Source organism: Colias eurytheme, chromosome 3 (genome assembly GCF_061535395.1).
Source record: "Colias eurytheme isolate Ceu_HAF_F1 chromosome 3, ilColEury1 Martin Lab GWU primary, whole genome shotgun sequence".
Taxonomy (NCBI): Eukaryota; Metazoa; Arthropoda; class Insecta; order Lepidoptera; family Pieridae; genus Colias; species Colias eurytheme.
Genome location: NC_142982.1, coordinates 9960412 through 9982531, shown reverse-complemented (window position 1 = coordinate 9982531; position 22120 = coordinate 9960412). Strand labels below are relative to the sequence as shown.

Below are 22120 nucleotides of genomic sequence, written 5' to 3'. Positions count from 1 at the left end.
TACGTAAACAAGACATTGTGATCGTTATGGGAGATTTAAACGCTAAGGTGGGCGACAACAACTTGAATTGTGAAAGACATTTGGGCCAGCAAGGGCTTGGTTCACGGAATGACAATGGAGATAGACTCGTCGAATTTTGCCAGAACCATGACCTCGTGATCGGTGGTACCCTCTTTCCACATAAAGACATCCACAAATACTCATGGATGTCTCCCGACGGAACGACTCGGAATCAAATCGACCATTTCGCAATAAGCCGCACGTGGCGCACTTCTCTCCTGGACGTCCGCAACCGAAGAGGGCCGATATCGACAGCGATCACCTGCTGATGATAGGTGAAGTCAGATTGAAAGTGGCCACTGTGAATCGAACATCTGACGCTAACAAGTTGGGACGGAGGTACGACGTGAGCAAATTGATAGATCCAGAAGTCCGTCGCGAGTTTGGCCTAGAGCTACGCAACCGCTTTTCTAGCCTCCCCCTAGATGATTGTAGTATAGATGATACTTGGAACCACATCAAGACGTCTTATCAAGAAACAAGCTCAACCATATTAGGCCATCGACCCAAAAAACGTGATGAATGGATCTCGCATGCTACCTGGGATCTTATTAAAGCCCGGAGAGAACTCAACCTAAAAATCCATGAATCATCGGATGAAAATGAACGAGCTGTTTTCAAAGAAGACTATCGGCAACTTCGAAGAAGTATTTACCGCAGTACTCGAAGGGATAGAAGGAACTGGGCGAATGGTATCGCTGAACAAGCACAGACTGCCGCTGACACGGGTAACCTAAGAGACCTATACAACGCCACGAAAACTCTATCTGGAAAACGTGGATCTAGGAAAAGGGCTCTTCGTGATAAGGAAGGTCGGCTGATCACAACATCTGAGCGTCAGCTGGCTCGATGGCAAGAATATTTTAAAGAAGTTTTCCACATACCATCGACTGATCATCAAGACACACCATGTACTACTGCGGCACCTCACCTGCTGGATATTGACACGTCTACCCCGTCAAGCGATGAAGTGAGGAAGGCGATCCTCTCCTTAAAAAATAATAAAGCCCCTGGCATCGACCTCTTGACCGCTGAAATGCTAAAAGCCGATATCGAAGTCTCCGTCCAGGCATTAACACCTCTCCTGGATAGAATATGGACATCAGAAGAGTTACCGGAGGATTGGTGTAAGGGCCTCCTGATAACTGTTCCAAAGAAGGGCGACCTCAGTCTTTGTGGTAACTGGAGAGGTATTACTTTGCTCTCTGCTCCATCGAAGGTCCTCACTAGAATACTACTGAACAGAATATCCAAAGCTGTAGAACCTATTCTCCGGAGAGAGCAGGCTGGCTTCCGTCCTAATCGCTCTTGTACGGACCAGATCAATACCCTGAGAATTATACTTGAGGAAGCATCAGAATGGCAACGCGAGATATACCTTGCCTTTGTCGACTTCGAAAAAGCTTTCGACACAGTCAAATGGTCTAGTATCTGGCGCCGACTAGAAGAGATGGGTGTTCCAGCCAAGATAATTAACCTTCTGATGGCAATATATAAGAAATACGCATGTAGAGTGACGCATGACGGGCTGATATCGGACAACATTGATGTACGCGCGGGTGTAAGACAAGGCTGCTTGTTATCCCCTCTCCTGTTTCTGGTGGTACTGGACGGCATTATGCACAAAGTCAACGATGGAAAGCGTCGCGGGATAGAGTGGGGGTTGACCGACCAATTGGATGACCTGGACTACGCTGACGACCTGTGTCTGCTTAGCCATAAGCGCGTTGACATGCAGTCCAAACTAAACGATCTCCAACGTGAAGCTGCCCTGTGCGGACTCAAAATTAATATCCTGAAGACCCAGGAAATGCGCACTGAGGGAACAAATCAGCAACCGCTGACGCTGGGACCAGAGCAAATTAAGCGTGTCCAGCAATTCACGTATCTTGGCAGTGTTGTGTCCAATACTGGAGGTACCGAAGAGGACATCACTTCGAGAATCGCCAAAGCTAGGGCAACCTTCGCGCAGCTACGACCCATATGGCAGTCGGAAGTGCTAACACGTGGAGTGAAATTTAAAATATTTCGCTCCAACGTTAAGAGTGTCCTCTTATATGGGAGTGAAACGTGGAGAGTCACCAAAGATATCTCGCAGAAAATCCAGGTCTTTGTCAACCGCTGCCTCCGACAAATTCTGAGAATTCACTGGCCTGAAAAGATCTCCAATGACCAACTATTGGAACGCTGCCACGAGACACCGATTTTACGCCAAATCTTACGCCGTAAATGGACATGGATTGGCCACACTCTTAGAAGGGACACCTTACATATACCCAGGCAAGCCCTGGAGTGGACTCCGCAAGGGAAAAGAAAACGTGGCCGACCTAGACAATCCTGGCGTCGTTCCGTGGCAGCGGAGGCTAAGGCGATCGGTTTGACGTGGCCGGAGCTGAAGAGCGTAGCCCAAGACCGTACGCGATGGCGGCGCACTGTGGACGCCCTCTGCCCCACATAGGGGCCATAGGACCTTAAGTCAAGTAAGTCAGAGCTTTTTACGTGAAATCTGATCAACGTCCGATAACAACATTATACCTATTTTTCCGAAGCTCTCAACTCTACAATCTTGCGACCTTTCCATCTACGAGATAGTTTTCAATTAATTTTGTATTAAAGTACCAATAACCTGCTTCTAACTTTTTTATTTTTATTACATTCATCACAATTTTATAATAAGAAGTAAAATATTTTATTTTTATTAGAATGACGGAGTTATTGCTATTATTGTAAACTAGTTGTGCCCCACTGTTTTACCCGCAGTGCTCCGATCCTGTTGGTCTTAGCGAGATGATATAAAATAGTCTATAGCGTTCCACGATAAATGGGCTATTTAACGCCGAAAGAATTTTCCAAATCAGATCAGTAGTTCCTGAGATTAGCACGTTCAAACAAACAAACAAACTCTTTATAAGCTTTATAAGTAGAGATAAAATTTTCTACCAAATGTATAATATTAATTAAATAATATGTAAAATAGTAACTAAATGGTCACTTCTCTATTATAGAAAAGTTTTTATATCATTATTCATTAGACATTGTCTGTGACAGCCACATTTAATTTAATTTTAACCCTCGCTTTCAAAAGTTGCACTGATCCTTTTCGGTTTTACCAAACTGTTTTGGTCGGTTTTGCGTTATTTAATTCAAACAATGCTCTGTGCAATTAATAATGTTAAAATGTTCAAAACATTTACATAAAAAGTGTATCTAGTATAAGTGTATCTCTCATTCACATAATATTGTTTGAATTTGCATATGTTAATTCCTAAATTAATGAGGGTTAAATAACAACTTATAAATTTATTTAAAAAAATATGTAATCTTACCTGGCAATAAATGTGTCTCTTTATAAACATCGATCATTTTTTAAAGGCTACATTTTATTTCCTACAAATATTTCCCCAAGCAAACACACCTACGGACTTACCTTGAACAAAATTGTTAGTTGAAAAGCAAAGGTTTATCCGTGCTTACTTTCAACTAAAAGCATTATAGAGAAAATTATCGTTTTATATACGAATGTATGAACAAGGGTTGTAAAAGTTTACTGAATTACACCCTAGGGTTAATTTGTAATTCTAGCAATGACTTTGGAATGTATCGTAAAAATTTATTATATTTTCGTATTATACCAATTAGGAACCATATGTATTTTATTGGTTTGTAATCTAGATTTATCTTTTCTAGGTTCAAGCTAAAAGGCATTTTCTCCGAAGAGAGAATTATGATGCTAGTCAAGAAGAAGAGTCGAGAATATTTTTGAAAAATGCGTTTCTTCTTGCGATTATATTTGAAAGATATTAGAGATTCATTATTATATATCAATCTACATTAACAGTAATGTAAAATTATCTATACTAACATTATAAAGCTGAAGAATTTGTTTGTTTGAACGCGCTGATCTCAGGAACTACTGGTCAGATTTTAAAATTCTTTCGGTGTTAGATAGGTCATTTATCGGGGAAGGCTATAATTATCATCACGCTAAGACCAACAGAAGCGGAGCACTGCGGGGACAACCGCGGGGCACTGCTAGTAAGGATAATCGGCAACAAGTCAATAACTGCGTTAAAAACAACCGACTTCAAACTTGCACTTGCAACATTTACAAATACAGACAAAAATGCTCATAAAATAAAAACTACTGGGCCTATCCGAATAAAATTTTTATGGGACCAATTCGACACCATCCCGCATCGAACAAAAAAAGAATCACGTAAATCGGTTCAGAAACCACGGAGTAATCGGTGTACATACATAAAAAAAAAAAAACATACCGGCCGAATTGATAACCTCCTCCTTTTTTTTGAAGTCGGTTAAAAATACGGAAACGATTAAGATTCTTTCATAATAGGAATATTGATAGTGCATTATAATATGATGTATGTTAGTATCGGAAATAACTTGGGTAAAACCATGTAATAATAATTCATACATAACAATGATAATAATAATATACATTTTTTAAAAACATGTTTTGTTTTATTTATATATCATTACCTACCTTATCTACCTATCCGCCTCCTTGGTACAGTGGTTGACGTGTGAACGTAGAACCGAGAGGTTCAGGGTTCGATTCCCGGAGGAGACAAAGAAAAAAAATGTCTCGGTCTAGCAGGACACAGAAGACTGATCACCTACTTGTCCCTAAAGACAATCGATTAGTGAAACAAATGTATGATGCATCTGCCCCTTACCCCACTAGGGGACACTGGAATTCACTTTTACCTACCTATAGTCGTCTCTAAATGCAAATAAATAAAAATCATATCTTGAACCACATAAAAGTGTTACAAATAAAAATGCGTTTTCATAACGATAAAGTTTATTCAATTATTCATTCCACAACCGGTTTACATTAAAACTTATATATTCCATTCGAGTTTTTGTTCTGCTTAAACCTAATTTCAAAGTACCGACATATGAAAATTATATCAGAAAATTTTATGATAACAAAACTTTTTGTTTCCGCAAGTTATTAAAACAACATTATTGAACACTGGGCCTTTATTAAATATACTATATTTATATCATAACTGTAGCATTATGTAGAGGGCCATTTGCAGGAATACTATTTTCACTTTTATCTGAATTGTCGTACTGAATTAAAACAAGCACATAGGTTACTACGGAGCTTGCTACCTGTAACAATAAAACACATTTTTTTTTATTAAAAAAATATTATTTTTTATCAAACAGCAAAATAATAAATATTTAAAAAAATACTAAAAAAAACTGACTTAAATAAAATAGTCATATGAAATTATTGTATTGTCACCGACCCTTGATATGTACGTGTACAAAGTTTGAATAAAATCTGTCTGTTTAAAATGGGTCATAATTGAGTCGGTAACATACAAACATACATGTGAAGCTAATACAAGCGTGTTTTAAACAGATAATTCACTAAATATATTACGTATCCAATTTTTTACTTATTACCTAACAAACAAAAAAGTTGATTATAATTAACGAACTACCCTAATGATGTTAATTTAATGCTGATATCAATGCAACATAAACTATTTTAACTTATTACCTAACTACTATAGGTATTCTATTAAAGCGTGCATCTTAGCCATTCAAAATTAAATTTAGGTTCTAGAATAGTTAAATGTCAGAGTTGAGGCATAACGTCTTAAAATGTCACAGTATATTAAATTATTAACACTATTATTCTATATATGAGACTATATGAGATTTATTTATGTAAAATCGTATTAATTACGAGCATAAATGGTTTAAAATGTCTTACTTGCAGTAATACCGTTCTTGTTAAAAAGAAGAATCCCAAGCCACTTAGAGCGACATTGTCTTTGCTTAGTTGATCTTGGAGTCTTTCAATCTGTAAAAAAATATAGATAAATACATACAGGCGAACATAGCATGCTCCTTTTTTTTGGAAGTCACTTATTTCACAAGTTCGATGAGTTTTAGATAGAGTATGAGCTGTTTTTAGTAGGTATTTTCTAATATCATTATTGCAGATATTGATATTGAAGTGAACTTTGTTTTGGCAAAAATCAAACTAAAAAGCTTTCAAAGAACTTTATGAATTAGCCAAGTAAATAAACACTTTATTAACTTTCTTTCGACACCTCAATACTCTTCATCATAGCTGCAATAACAAAAATACACATTCATACTAAAACTACTTCGAAATCTCTCCGCGTACATTACAACCCATCTTAATCATAACTCCCAACATGAAACTTTATAACTTTATAGGCTCTCTACACAATGGGCAGCGTTGGCTCAACAAATGCCGCTAATGCGGCGATTATGAAAAAACATCATATAGGCCGATCATATACATTATACATCAGCTCTCCACACTATCCTGATTGCCTTTACTCGTCCAACGCTGCCCATTTTGTAGAGGGCCCATTATAGTTCTCACCTCGATATTAAAGCATCGCGCATGACACGAATACAAACATGGTAGGGCCCTTCTAGAATGTTCGTAGACATCAGCGGCAGCCAGAACCACGAAACTGGACCGCAAGCAAAGCCAGAGTAAGGATGCTAAGTAGTAGATTTGCTGGAAGCGGTCGCCTGCCATTCCCTGCCTAGAGAATATAAGATACATAAGAAGACATGTATCGAAGTGTCGCAGAAAAAAGATGTTATACCGCTGTGTAATAAAATTGTAGAGATTTAATGATTGTTACGTTATACTTATTTAGGCTTGTAAATATATTATTTTTAAACACTTTTCTTACACTGTAGTTTCGTAGGAAATATAAATAAACATGAATATTACGGTTTATTTATCATTTTTTAATTTTGTTACAATTTTTGGATATAAATGTGGAATAAATTAACGCTATATTTACATTAAAGCGAGATGTAACAAAAACAAGACGAACAATCTTTAAATAGCTTTAAAAAGACAAATATGGTTGTTTGTTACTATAAAAAATTCATAAAAATCAATCATATGAACTTACGTAATCCCCAAAAACAGTTGCAAGCATATAAAGTAGAAATTAAAGAAGTTAGAGAACAGTATCAACGAGCCGAGCGCGTCGTTCGCCTTCCTCACAAGAAAGCCTTGCTTCACGTAGGCTTCCCGGATCTTTCGCCACATGTACACTTGCAGTATTTCTGCATCCTGTTACCAATTATTATTAGCTTCATTTAATTAGACATGCCGGTGCATTCAAGATTTCCTTCACTAATTTGTTACGTATTGAATTCAAATTCAAGTTTCTAATACTGTTCGTTTTACTTTCATAACTAAAAACTTGACTTGTAAATAATTGTAATGTTAGCAATGTTTACAATATTATGTCTATGTTTTTCGGTGTATTTCATTTTTAATATTTTATATTTTGAGCGTCTTTGAGTGAGAGATGAGTATTAACTCATCACTACATAGTCTAAAAGAAAGTCATTATCCCTGTCTCTAAGTATATCCTTAGGGTGACAAATCAACATCGAGCTATGCTGCGCTGTACTGCGCTGTGCTGTGCTGTGTTTCATAAGCTACGTTTTTTTAACAATTAAACGATGCTGCGCTGTACTGCGCTGTGCTGTGCTGTGTTTCTTAAGCTACGTTTTTTAACCTTCCTATACTCGCGCGTTGGTCTGTGAGACCGACGAAACACATTTTCGTAATTATTTTTATGCAGGTAAATCCTGTGAAGTTGAGTGCCTTGCTAGTTTCCGGATTTGGGGCTAACTTCATTTTAGTGCAGGTCGCGGCGTGGTCGGCAGAAGTTCACGTGTTCACGCATTTGGCGCCAATCGGTCCGTGAGACCGACGCGAGTATAGGTGCAAGTTTTTGTGTAAGTATTAATATTATATATTTTGTACATTTATATATTTTTTAAGACTTTGAATACTTTATGAAGTATGTATAGTAAAATATATGTATGAATGTTGCTCTAAATTACATTTTGACCAATTTTTTAGGCCATACTTCATGTCAAAATGAACGATGATCAAATCAGATTGTTGCTGGAAGAATCAAGTTCTGTTTCTGCTATGAAGACGAAAATGACAGTGAGGTGGAAGACAACGTGGAGATACAAGAAGAGACATACGAAACCGAGCAAGACGATGACAATGAAGAGATATCTGAAGTTCCCGTGATTTTTACTTGGGAAAAGATGGACAGACAAGGCTCAAAACTAAGCCAAACATAGATAAATATGTGCTTTGATATGTTTATTATTATTACTTAGAAGTTTATTTTGTTTTGAAAAAGAAGTTCTGTTTTTAAGGTGAAACTTTTATTACATCGTCTCAAACTTTTTGGTCTGTGTAGCGCATGTCGCGTGTATCGCGGCTGCCGAGTAGGTATACCTACTCGGCAGCCGACCGTCACGCGACATGCGCTACACAAAGCAGTGTTCGGAACCGTTCGAACAGTTTCACTTTTACCGTGGTTTCATAAAACCACACAACATTTTTTTTAGTTTAGTTTAGTTTAGCCGGGCGGCCGGCTGGTACCGCCGCAAACGCTACGTCCCGCAATTTTTAAATCTGTAATATCTTCGAAAATATTCACTTAAATCATACGGTGTAAAGGGCCATAATATATTAAATGAACAATGTATTCAAGGTATTTAATTGGTTAAGGATTAATGCTGTATTGGTTAAAATCGCTTCGAAAATTAGCCATTATTTGTAGTGTCCGACCGAAACTGGTTTCCAGGCCGAAACCGAAACCGAAACCGAATGTTCGGCCGTGGCTTCAGTTTCGGCCGAAACCGAAACCGAAACCGAAACTCACGTGGCCAAATATGAAATTTCTAAAAATACTGAACTTTGGTGCATTTTACCTATTATTTTGCCTTAATTAGGGCATGAAATGAAAACACAGTATATTCAATTTGTTGTAATCATTTATTTAATATATAAAATAAAAAAATAATATTTTAAAAATATTAATAATAACAATTTTAATTTTTATTATTTTTTCAAATTAAGTTCTCAGTAAAATCAGTCATCTAAATCAAATCAGTAATGGTTACTGTTACTTTAAATACTAAGTTTTGGTAGGTATTTTGAGATCTTTCTCTTTATTAAAGAGTCTTTAATACTTTGGATTGGTATTTGTACTTAGAAGAATAATCAGTCTCTTATATAAAAATAATAATTATTAATTACTATTACACCCAGTTCCAATCTCAACATAGATAATCAAAAATTGTTTCCACCAGCGTGGGTCAACCAACGCTTTGACAGAGTCCGTCAAAGCGTTGCCGAGGAAAACGAAGTTAGGCGAGCGTGAACGTGTGTGAACTAAGTTCACTGAACTTGCGAAATAAGTTTCGGTTTCGGCAAAAGTTTCGGCCGATTTTGGCCGAAACCGAAACTGCGGCCGAAACTTGATTTTTGGCCGAAAATCGGCCGAAACCGAAACCGAAACCGAAAGTTCGGTCGGACACTAATTATTTGTCGTAAAAAGTACCTAAATGACAAAAATAAGTTATTGTGGGTTATCCATAAGAGATAGACATATACCATCGCGGACTTTTCTGTAGACCTTTTCAATGTGTATAAATACTTAGTACATTATTTTGATAAAACTCGTAGGGCGTTCAGCCTGCGTTTGCAATGTAAGCGGAATAAATGTAATTTTTTACGACATCACATTAGAAACCTCAAAAATAACAGTACTTCTCCACTATTTAATGGATGTTATTATACATATAAACCTTCCTCTTGAATCACTCTATCTATTAAAAAAAAACTGCATCAAAATCCGTTGCGTAGTTTCAAAGATTTAAGCGTACAAAGGGATATAGGGACATAGGGACAGAGAAAGCGACTTTATTTTTTTATACTATGTAGTGATAAGCTCGACACAGCGCAGCATGGCAGAGCTCCATAAAAACATAGCACAGTTCGGCACAGCGCGGCTCAGCATGGCGGGTAGCGCGCCTCGCTCGAGACTGCTGCGTTTTTAAACAGAGCGTAGCCTCACACAGCGCAGCACAGCACGGTTTGTTTGTATCCTCATTAAAATATTAGACGAGCGAGTTGACCAAACACAGCACAGCGCAGTACAGCGCAGCATAGCTCGATGTTGATTTGTCACCCTTATAGTATGCTTAAATCTTTAAAACTACGCGACTGATTTCGATGCTGTTTTGTTTTAATAGATCGAATGATTCAAAAGGAAGGTTTAAGCACAGAATACATAATAGTAGCTATCTATGGTTTAAGTATATAATTTATTACGTTTTATACAAAGCGGGCGAAGCCGAATATATACGGGAAGATTATACCTACTATATTTATAAATAAATACTGTTTTACATGAATTGACACAATAAATAAAATACTCTAAATATAACGTATCCATCACAGAACTCTATCGTCTGTGGCTTGAATACTAAGCACTACGGTTGGTACATGTAGCGCAGACTGTATTGCATTTTCACTCCACTTCAGAGAGACCAAAGGGGTACTATACCTACATGTATATAAGGAGATTTCATCCATGTATTTCCATACATTAGAGGATGTAATTTATATTAATTTATGTGAGAAATTTAGACCTATACAGATGTTATTGTTTTTAATTAATAAAAATATGAATTGAATTTTTATTGAAAACCATTTCTTACTTACGTTCCCTAAATCAACTAACTTTCTGCCCGCGGCTTCGCTCGCTCACATATTATCTGTTCCAAATTTTATCGATTCAATAAGATACAGACAGACCAAGAAACTTTTGATTCCATATTAATAGCGATTAATAGTATTAATTATACTCCACTACTATAAATTAGAGACACAAAAAGTATTTAAAAATATAAAAAGTCTTTACCCATATAAAAAACTCAAACAACTAAAATTAACTAGAACGCTTAACTTTTTAATTGAGAATTAAAAACAAACTTCGTTTCAATTCTTTACTTTAAGACAATCTTTATCATCTGCGATCTTTTAACATCCCTATAATATTATCAAGATAACTATTTATTTAACTAGTAGGTACTTTACCATATTCATCCATACTATAATATTATAAATGCGAAAGTAACTCTGTCTGTCTGTCTGTTACTCAATCACGCCTAAACTACTGAACCAATTTGCATGAAATTTGGTATGGAGATATTTTGATACCCGAGAAAGGACATAGGCTACCTTTTATTGCGAAATATGTACCACGGGCGAAGCCGGGGCGGACCCCTAGTATACTTATAAATTTCTTTATTATTATCATATTTCTACACTAGATTCCCGCCCGTGGCTTCACCAACTTTTTCGAAGAAAAACCCGTATAGTTCCCGTTCCTTCGGGATTTCCGGGATAAAAAGTAGCCTATGTCCTATTCTGGGTCTTCAGCTACCCACATATGTAAATGTCATTGTAATTGGTATAGTAGTTTTCACGTGAAATAATAACAAACATCCATCCATCCTCACAAACTTTCGCATTTATAATAATTATAATTGCGATTATTAATTTACCTTAGACCACTTCTGTTCCTTAAGTTTGTTGCACACAGTAGCCACACACATATTAAGTCTATGATATCTAGACGTCAATCCAATACTAATTAGTACAATGAGAAGATCCTGAAAGTTCCACAAAATGGTCGCAACGTTGCTCGTCAAAAACACCGGCACAGCTATCGAGTTCTTATAATCCTCTGAAATTTTATTTATACTTTATTGATCCAAAACTGTACTATGAAAATTCAACAAATAATAGGTACATTAATTAGGGGTCTTACCACTATATTATAGCAATTTCTTGTAGACGACAGGAGAAATATTAGTTAAAGTAGAGGAGTAGGGCATATGCCCTAGTAGTAGTATATACTAAATAATATAATGTGGAAGATTAAATAACATGTATAAGAGACTATGAATAATATGTGTATGCAAATGTACACAATAAATAAAACATATTCAACATAGTATAAGAGGAAGAAATTAAAGCCAAAAAATAATATTTATATATTATACCACATAAAAGAATATAGATATAATACAATATAGATTATAAAACACGTGGTATTCTCAAGGAATCGCTTTAAGTGCTCTCATGAAATGTTTACGATCAAACCTAAATTTTACGTGTCTTATAAGAACATTTTGCAGTCGTAAATTTACAATGAAGTTATAGTAAGCTTATGATACGTATGTTAGTAGCTGTAGTACAAATTATGAACCCCTAGTTTACTGTTTTAATTCAGATAAATCAAGTTTTACTTCCAAAAACAAGACTAAACCTTGGTAATTAATAATTCAAACGAAAAATCTGTTGTTGATTGTTGCAGTTTATTTCCTACTAGCTGCTCCGCGTGGTTTCACCCCCGTGGCTCCACTCCTGTTGGTCGTAGCGTGAAGGTATATAGCCTATAACCTTCCTCGATAAGTGGGCTATCTAACACAGAAAGAATTTTTCAAATCGGACCAGTAGTTCCCGAGATTAGCGCGTTCAAACAAACTCTTCATCTTTATAATATTAGTAAAGATGTTACGTGTGTTCTTCTGACATATTCAAAGTGTCTTTAAACGGAACAGCTGGGCTGTAATGTACATTTCATAGTTTACTAGATAACCTATTCAGGCTAAGAGCAAAATTCCAAATAACGGGGCATGTAAACTGCAAAGTAAGCGAACATTCAGGCTGGTCAATTTTGCCAAAAAAATGTACTTGCTCTGGTGGTTAAACACAGATTTAAGAGATTTTTATAATGTGAATAAGCTTTCAATAAACACAACAATCACATAAAAACAGTTAAAATATGCTTAATATTTTTTTTTTATTTAGATATAGCAATCGATTCCTAAAAGTCCTGTTAAGTTGATAACATAACAATAGAAACAAAACGAAGGTGACATTTTCAAAGATCTTTTACTTATATGTCCGTGACAAAGATCTATATTGATCTTTATGTGTGAGAATCTCAATTGGCTTTGCCGCTTGGGTGAACCTCTGAATGAAAGGCGATAAAGCCTGGAAATTGTAAAATTACAGAGTTTCTGAATGTACCTACATCGGGTTATATGTGTAGCTCACTTAAGAGCCCTTTATACTGAAAGTTTAGGCATTTTAGGCACTGAGATGGCTCGCGCCCGCGTTGCGCAGGAGCCGGCGCGGCATGAACTCCGGTGACCTATGAAGGCGGGCGATTATGCCACAGTATAAATAAATCAGTAGTTAGATTTTATTTGCTATCGTAGGAATGTTGTTGATAAATAAATTTACTACTTATCCTATACCATTAAACGAGCAATATTTGCATATTTATATATTTGTTTGTATATATACAGTGTGGAAATTTTCGATGTGCCCTGAATGGAAAGTACTTGAAATACTAGGGATAGCAAATTTTTCTGAAAGGAAACATTCCTTTTTCAAATTTTATTTTATTATTCAAATCGATAGAAACAATATAAAAGATAATTTATTGTTAATTTCTCGTAAAAATTTTTTGGTCTATTTTATACATACATTTAAAGTTTAAAATGAAACTCTCGTTCTGGATACATTAATTTATTTTCTTCTGAAAATATTGGTAATAATAATTAAAAGTAAAACAAATAAAAAAGGCAAAATAATAATTGAATATAAGTATGTAATAAGTAAGTTACAAAAACAACAACCGACTTAAAAAAGTGTGACTATTTTACAACAATTTGAATAATAATCAATTAATGATTTGTATTATTGTATACAATATCGAAGCTTTTTAAGAAATGTATAAAATACTTTTTTATGAATTATTAATTATTATCATACATCATAATATTATGTTACCGGCAATATATTAAACCCTACTTAGTAAATGTATGTTATTCCGAGAAACGGTCGGAATGAAATAAATTATATTCGTCACATTACCTATGATATCTTTAAATCTGAACTTTTCCTAAGTAGCAAATGTGGGTGGTTTTTGGGGTAGCGATTAACCAATATGAGGTCAAAACTAAAATCCAAGATGGCGCCGACGAAAATTTGAAATGTTTTCGTCATGGGTGTCATTTTCAGAGAGTTGGAGTAGCTATTAATCAATATGAGGTCAAATCTAAAATCCAAAATGGCGCCGACGAAAATTTGACAAAATTTCGTCACGGGTGTCATTTTCATGGTTTTTAGGGTAGCTATTAACCAATATGAGGTCAAAACTAAAATCCAAGATGGTGTCGACGAAAATTTTACATCTTTACGGCATGAGTTTCATTTACAAGGTTTTTGAGACAGCTATTTACAAATCCCCAATGTTACCGTCGATAATTTGGTATATTTTTCTTACAACCGTTTACATATTTTTCGAGCAGAATTCAGAAACCTTGAAAATGACACCCGTGACGAAAAGATGTAAAGTTTTCGTCCGCGCCATCTTGAATTTTAGTTTTGACCTCATATTGGTTAATAGCTACCCCAATAACCATGAAAATGACACCCATGACGAAAAGATGTAAAATTTTCGTCGGCGCCATCTTGGATTTTAGTTTTGACCTCATATTGGTTAATAGCTACCCCAAAACCCATGAAAATGACACCCATGACGAAAAGATGTAAAATTTTCGACGGCGCCATCTTGGATTATAGTTTTGACCTCATATTCGTTAATAGCTACCCCAAAAACCATGAAAATGACACCCATGACGAAAAGATGTAAAATTTTCGTCGGCGCCATCTTGGATTTTAGTTTTGACCTCATATTCGTTAATAGCTACCCCAAAAACCATGAAAATGACACCCATGACGAAAAGATGTAAAATATTCGTCGGCGCCATCTTGGATTTTAGTTTTGACCTCATATTGGTTAATAGCTACCCCAAAAACCATGAAAATGACACCCATGACGAAAAGATGTAAAATTTTCGTCGGCGCCATCTTGGATTATAGTTTTGACCTCATATTCGTTAATTGCTACCCCAAGGACCATGAAAATGACACCCATGACGAAAAGATGTAAAATTTTCGTCGGCGCCATCTTGGATTTTAGTTTTGACCTCATATTGGTTAATAGCTACCCCAAAAACCATGAAAATGACACCCATGACGAAAAGATGTAAAATTTTCGTCGGCGCCATCTTGGATTATAGTTTTGACCTCATATTCGTTAATTGCTACCCCAAAAACCATGAAAATGACACCCATCACGAAAAAAGTCAAATTTTCGTCGGCGCCATCTTGGATTGTTGTTTCATAAAAATAATATTTGTCATACTCATTGAATACAGATCAACCAACATCATAATAGTCTTTCTACTAGTACTTCAAAACTTTGCCGCTATTCCTATTCAACAACCCATAAAAAAGAGGATCTCAGGCAAGGTAATTTTTAAATCATAATTTTAAATCACTACATAGTATAAAACAAAGTCGCTTTCACTGTCCCTATGTCCCTTTGTACGCTTAAATCTTTGAAACTACGCAACGGATTTTGATGCGGTTTTAATAGTTCTTTCGATTCCCGGTCGAAGAAAATGAATTTTTGAAAATCTTTGAATGCAGTTCTATTTCTTTTTAAAAATAAAGGAAATTTGCTATCTCCAGTATTTCTAGTACTTTCATCCAGGGCCCATCGAAAATTTCCACACTGTATTTACAAACAAATATATTAATATGCAAATATTGTTCGTTTAATAGTATAGAATAAGAAGTTAATTTATATTTACAACAATAATCCTAGGATAACTAACAAAATCAAACTACCGATTTATTTATACCGTGACATGCTCGCCGTTTTACTCGCCGCTCGGTTCTAATACGCGAGCGGCGACTGCAACGTGGTCGGGAGCAAAACTAGCACAGGTCCTCCCTCGATAACGTCCGGCTGGACTCTGGCTGCACTGACGTGGTGCGCGCGAGTCGCATTTTACGTATTATATTTTATATAGAAAAAAATAAGGGCTAAATTAAAAATCTATCCAAAAATTTCCCTGTAAAACCTGATTAGTAAATGAAATGTCAAATTTTCATAAACATAGCGTTCCCCTAATTCTCATAAAACTGATTATGCTTTTAAAATCGATGTTACTTCTGATTTTTTTTTGATCGAGTCAAATGTTTAATATTGTGTTTTTATCCAAAAAAGTCACTAGATCAAACGTTTATCTGTGCTATATATTTTTTTAGGATTTTAAATATGATGATTTCTATCCAAAAACCATGATTTAGAAACATACATTTCGTAGCATGGCCCCTTAAGCGACATAAGTGTGAAAGGGTCTTGAATTATTGTACCCATTATCGTTTTTCTAAGAAAATAAACCAAATATAAAATTAACGTATTGACAAAAAGTGACTAACAACATTAAAATATGCAAGTGCAAAAACTCGAGAACGTCTAAACCGATTTCGTCAATTCTTTTTTTATAATATTCCTTGAAGAACGAGGATGGTTCTTATGGAGAGAAAATGTAAACATGTACCACGGGTGAAGACGGGGCTGACCGCTAGTATAAAACAAAAGTATTGATACAGAAGTTACATACTAGGTACATTTTTAGAAGGACATAATAAATACATTTAAAATACTACCACAAGAATCTGAACTTACTTGACGATTCTTGTAACTTATAAGAATCTGACTAACAAACTTTTAAACCAATATTAAGTTAATATTAAGCTACTTCTTCCTTTCTTATATCAAACAAGATTTCTACTACTTTGTTGGTGTGAACTGCACTAACTTTTTATCGAATATAAATTACTGAGAATTTCATTTTAGAGTTTTATTCCCTTCCCCATATAAAAAACCGTAAATAATTTCATTTATTATCAGCCTCAATTTACATTATTAATAATTTTGAATGATGAATAAGTGTGTGTATCGGTAACATTTTTAAAAATAAGTTTCGTTAATTTTTTCTTATAATTATATAAGTACATAATTATGTTAAAGTACTTACGTTCCATGAGTAGAAATCCATGTGATTTTAATATATACGTTTTTAAAATATCTGCAGGTGGACAATCCAGTCCCGTTGTTGCTAAAATACTTAAAATATGTTCCACTAAAAAGAAAAAGATGTAATTCACTAATGATGTAACACTAATATGAAAATAAAAATCTAACTTTGTCAGTCTCAAACTCCAAAAGTTTTTGGTTTGAGAACGATTTAGTTGAAGTTTTACGAGTTTACCTAGTTTGTTATAAGGTCGTGTTTAGAAATTTTTTTTTTTAATATTTACAATATATTTTTAGAGTTTAAATCAGTCTATAATAGAGTAACCAAATTTATTTATTTTTTTTTTTATTTTTACATTTTTACATACATAGATTCCTTACAGCTATTTGTATTACAATATTTATACAGGTAAATTAGCTTGGAGAAATTTTTGCGTTTGTAGTAGTGTATGGTCAGCAAATAAAATAAAACAACATTTTATTTTTAGTTTTTATTTTATATTTATAAGGGATTTTAAATTAAACTATATGTGTTTCTCCTCTGAAAAAGATGAGACTTTATTTTAATATTTGCACATTTAACATACGTATAACTTTTACATTAACTAGACCGGGAGATATTGACACAAAATTTTTGCAGATTTTCGGCGGTATGGCGACCATTTGGAATCGTCCGAAAAGTATGGCATGGCGATTTTCGTAAATAGCTGCACGACGATGGTTACCTGTGCAAAAGTTAGCCTGGTACAAATGGTTGAATTGTTTTTTTTTTAATCAACACATTCGCGTTGGTATGGCGGGCTGTAAGTCACACTGGAAAAGTATGGCATGACACTACCGCCTACTTCTTTTTTATGGGCTATCGGTAAATTCTAAAATTTTTGTGTTACAAATCGTTTGACTTTCGCTATTTTTCCGACGAGTTCGACTAACGCCTACGCGACTAAGCCGCCGGTACCAGTGTTCACACCATCGTTTTGCACGCCTCATAAGCGAAGCGTTGAGGTGGGTACTACTGTCACTTCGCGCAAAACATCTGATTTTTCAAACTTAAAATGTCTTTATGTATCATACATTGCACTTGTAAGATAATACATACACACACATATTAAGAAAAAACACTATTTTTAACATTCATGATATTTTTGATGTCATTTTTGTTATTTAAACTAGTTAAAAAACAGTTTAAAAAAGTTCTGTCTTGGACGTCCGTGTGTCTGTATGTGCGGAGGATTTTCTTGTTAACACGATAGCGACCGAAATACTTTACTAATCGAGTCTTTTTTTTTCTCTTACGCTTGAGTATGCTCAGGAATAGAACCCTTTCATTTTTCAGGGTCTGATTCGATGTGGTTTAATTGTTATTAAATAAACAAAAATAATAATTAATAAATAATTATTAAAAAAAAATTATGAGGCGTGCACTTTTGGATTTTCCAAACTATTTCTTTTTGTCATTGCGTACTAAGACCCCTGTAGAACCGCCATCCTGTTACAAATGACTCGAAATTTTGTGTCAATATCTCCCGGTCTATACGTAATAATTATAATTTTTGAATGAAATGTGTGCTTTATGTTCACGGTACCAAACGACTGCACGTGGCACCTGCGGACAGCGTAAACTGGTTTATTCTGGTTTTGTGCGTGTTTCCACTTTCCACTATCAAGTGACGATTTATTTATTTGTTTTGTTTCGTAATTATTATGGTCAAATATTAATTATGAAACAAATTATTATGGACACGATATTTTATTGTTTCACGGTAGTCGCCTTGTCGTTTGCTCAAGGACGTGAAATTGAATGATATATATTTTTTTATAAAGTCAAAACCATTTTCTTTCAAATAAAAACTTGTTTTTATTGAAAACAAAAGTGTTGCTAGGAATAAGTATAAAATTAAATAGTAATGTTAGGATATCGAAACATTTTTGTATAGGCCAGAACGATATAGTGGAAACGCGCTCTAAGATCTGAGTAATATACACACCACTACATATGCAAAAATTTCTCCAAGCTAATTTACCTGTAATTCACTTTAACAAAACAATACGCCAATAAAAAGGAATACCAATAATAAGACAATTAATGTGACAGTAGTTTTACATTAATTATAACAATGAAGTGGAAAAAATTATTTTTTTTTTTTTTTGACATGATACACAAAAAAGAGAAATTTAAACAGAATTTTGAATAAATTGTATGTATTAGTTACAATTGACATAGTACATCTTGGTTAACTCTATATTATTAGCGTTAAAACTTGTTACCCACGTATTTAATTACCTATATTATTGTAATTTATGGTAGTATCCAAACATCATTTTAACAATACTAAATATTTCAGCTTAATCTATAATTAATGGATTTGTAAGTTATACTAAGAAAAATGTAAAAAAAAAATCTTTTTTACTCATTTTCTCGAAATAACTAAGAATGCTAAAAATTTATTAATACATAATGTTATTATCAATTTAAGAACCTCTTTAAGAGCGGCACAGGAAATCCGCTCAAACACGAGCCCTTAGCTCGAAAGGAATTTTTAAATTTAATAAAAACCAAACCTTGACCGGATAATTCCTCTTAAACGTACTAAGAACAAGCAATGCTAAAGACCGTAAAATATTCCATCTTTTTCTTGTAAATTTTCTTTGTTAACTTTTCTTATTAGCTCCTAAATCACAGCAAGATTCCTTAAATCAACATTTTATGAGATCACACGGAATCTCAAAAATCGTATTAAACTTTTTAAACATCGTAAATTATGATACTTTTGGTTGTTAGATTCAAATATTATGGAAATTGTAGTTTTAAGGTACAGTTTTTGTCTAAATTATAATTCTGACTTAAATGTTGTTTAAAAAATAAGAATAAATAGCGACTTTTTTTATAGAATTTCTCAGATAGAAATTTACTTTACGAAAGCGATTTAAAAAAAAAATAGAAAAAAATCGATCCCGCCTCGCTGGCCCGCCGCGCCGCCCGATCAATTAAAGCTATAAACTAAATATCAAGAATAAAGTGTCAAATTCACATTTTTTTCTTATAACCATTGTACTTCTTGGAGTTCTAATACCACCAACTAATCCCATTCAAAAAATATCCTTACACCTTACCTGCTGAAAAAACGCTTATAACAGCTGTAACCGCGATCAACCGTCGTCGCAAATTTCCATCCTGGGGCACATATTTGATACTGAGAACCGATTCTATTGATGCCCAGAACTTATACAAGTTTTTCCATTGATATGATACCTTCCAACACAATATTTGTGACAGCAGAGAAGCTGCATAGAACATTGCACCTGCTAAACGAGCGGTTACACTTCCTGAAAGGATTTAAATAGTTGTATCAAGATAGCATTGAGTCTTTAATCTTATAAGATGTAGCATTACGTTTACCATACATACATTTGTTTATTTTGTATGGTTCTAAACTAGATTGTTTTACTTCAACTTGAAAATAACTAACTATAGTTATTTAACGGGTATAGGTTAAAGGGAACTGTACCTCTAAACAGCAAGTTAAACGTCTTAACCGAAAGCTCTATGCCACAGAAAGTAATACGTTTCAATACACTTATTACAAGCAGTAAGAATTTTATGTTGAAGCCCTTATACTATTGGACATTTTCGGAATAACTTTTTGCTAAACTCCTTAATATTAACAGACTTCTATTCCTTTAAAAAAATACAAAACTCACTCTGGTTACTAGTATCCCTTGCCCATCCCGCCAAAGCTCTTATAACCTTTACAATAGCGCCACACTGTATTGCTATCAAGAAAACTAACACACATACACCCCAAAGTTGCCATAGTAAGCTACCGCTTCCTGCGATGCCGAACCAACGAGCAGCTCGGAAAATAGTTCGCATGAATTGGAGAAATATCTGGAAATTTTTATAATATTACCATTGATGGAAAATGAACGTGTTAATAACAAGATTATAGAAAAATGAAATTATACTATAAATCTATACTAATATTATAAAGCTGAAGAGTTTGTTTGTTTGTTTGAACGCGCTAATCTCGGGAACTACTGGTCCGATTTGAAAAATTCTTTCGGTGTTAGATAGCCCATTTATCGAGGAAGGTTATAAGCTATATATCATCACGCTACGACCAACAGGGGTGGAGCCACGGGGGTGAAACCGCGCGGAGCAGCTAGTATAACATAAAAGCGTCTCTACATTAACGAAAATTGCTTGATTGAATCTTCTCGAAACTGTCAGAACAAAACCATGTGAAACTTTTGAAACATATAAAACTCAATATTACAACCTTTTAGGAACTAAATAATATATGTATTTATTTTCTAAACATAATTAAATATTTAAATTGCATAAATGGCACAGTGAAATGAAAAAGTCTAAATTTTAATGAGCTTTAAAACGCAAGGTGTCAGGATAAGAAAATAATATAAATTTATAACCATATTAAACTGTAATTGGGCTTTAAATTAAAGCTTCGTACAGTTATGTTACATCGTTCTTGTAACCCTTCAGACAGTTAAGAGATAAACGCGGTTAATGACAACCAAAGTTTCTTGTAAGGTCCAGAAAACTGACGAAATTTAGTACATGTAGAATTTTATATGGGAAAACATTTTATTCAACCGGTTTTGATTTTCTAGAGAGGTTTTGTTAAATTTATGTGTGAGTGTATGTATACATACATATAACATGTATCTATAGTTAAAGCATTATAGCACAGTTATATTATAGCATCTATTTGGCTAGAGCTGGTTTTATGGCGATGAAATCTTAAATACTGTAAAATAGTTTCGGTATTATTATTGTTGTTACGTGGGAGTCTAGTAAGGATGGCTAAAATTTACATTTAAAATCTTCTTTTCCACCAAAAATCGATTTAATAAGATATTTAATACCTTCCGATTTCGCTGACGTAATTCTTCCGCCTTTTTACCATAAAAATATACTTACGTCATGATGGGGCTGATTCGCTAATATCAATTCATTCCCATACCGCTTTATTCTCTGCTTCTTCATCTTTAAATACATTTATGATACTTAGAAACTGCTGTAAATATTGCAAATAAGTTTTTGCCTTTCAGTTTTCTATTTTACGTGTACTGACTTCAATATTGATAAAAACTACTGACCGTTTACCTCGACTAACGTCGCTATCACGCGATCTATCGTTTAACTATACGAACGAGTAAATAAACAAACATATTATTTAAAATATTGCTAGAATTTC

General features: G+C 34.4%; 1 protein-coding gene across 1 annotated transcript; it reads right to left on the bottom strand.

Moving 5' to 3' along the window:
• Nucleotides 1–4990: 4990 nt before the first annotated feature.
• LOC149909924 (gustatory receptor for sugar taste 64a-like) lies at nt 4991–20790 on the bottom strand. Its single transcript, XM_090120051.1, has 8 exons — nt 20604–20790; nt 20016–20228; nt 16903–17007; nt 11494–11675; nt 7011–7174; nt 6461–6629; nt 5816–5905; nt 4991–5202 (listed from the first exon to the last, which is right to left on the bottom strand). The coding sequence occupies exons 1-8, from the start codon at nt 20773–20775 to the stop codon at nt 5086–5088; spliced, it is 1212 nt and encodes a 403-aa protein (XP_089976177.1). The 5' UTR covers nt 20776–20790; the 3' UTR covers nt 4991–5085.
• Nucleotides 20791–22120: the final 1330 nt, after the last annotated feature.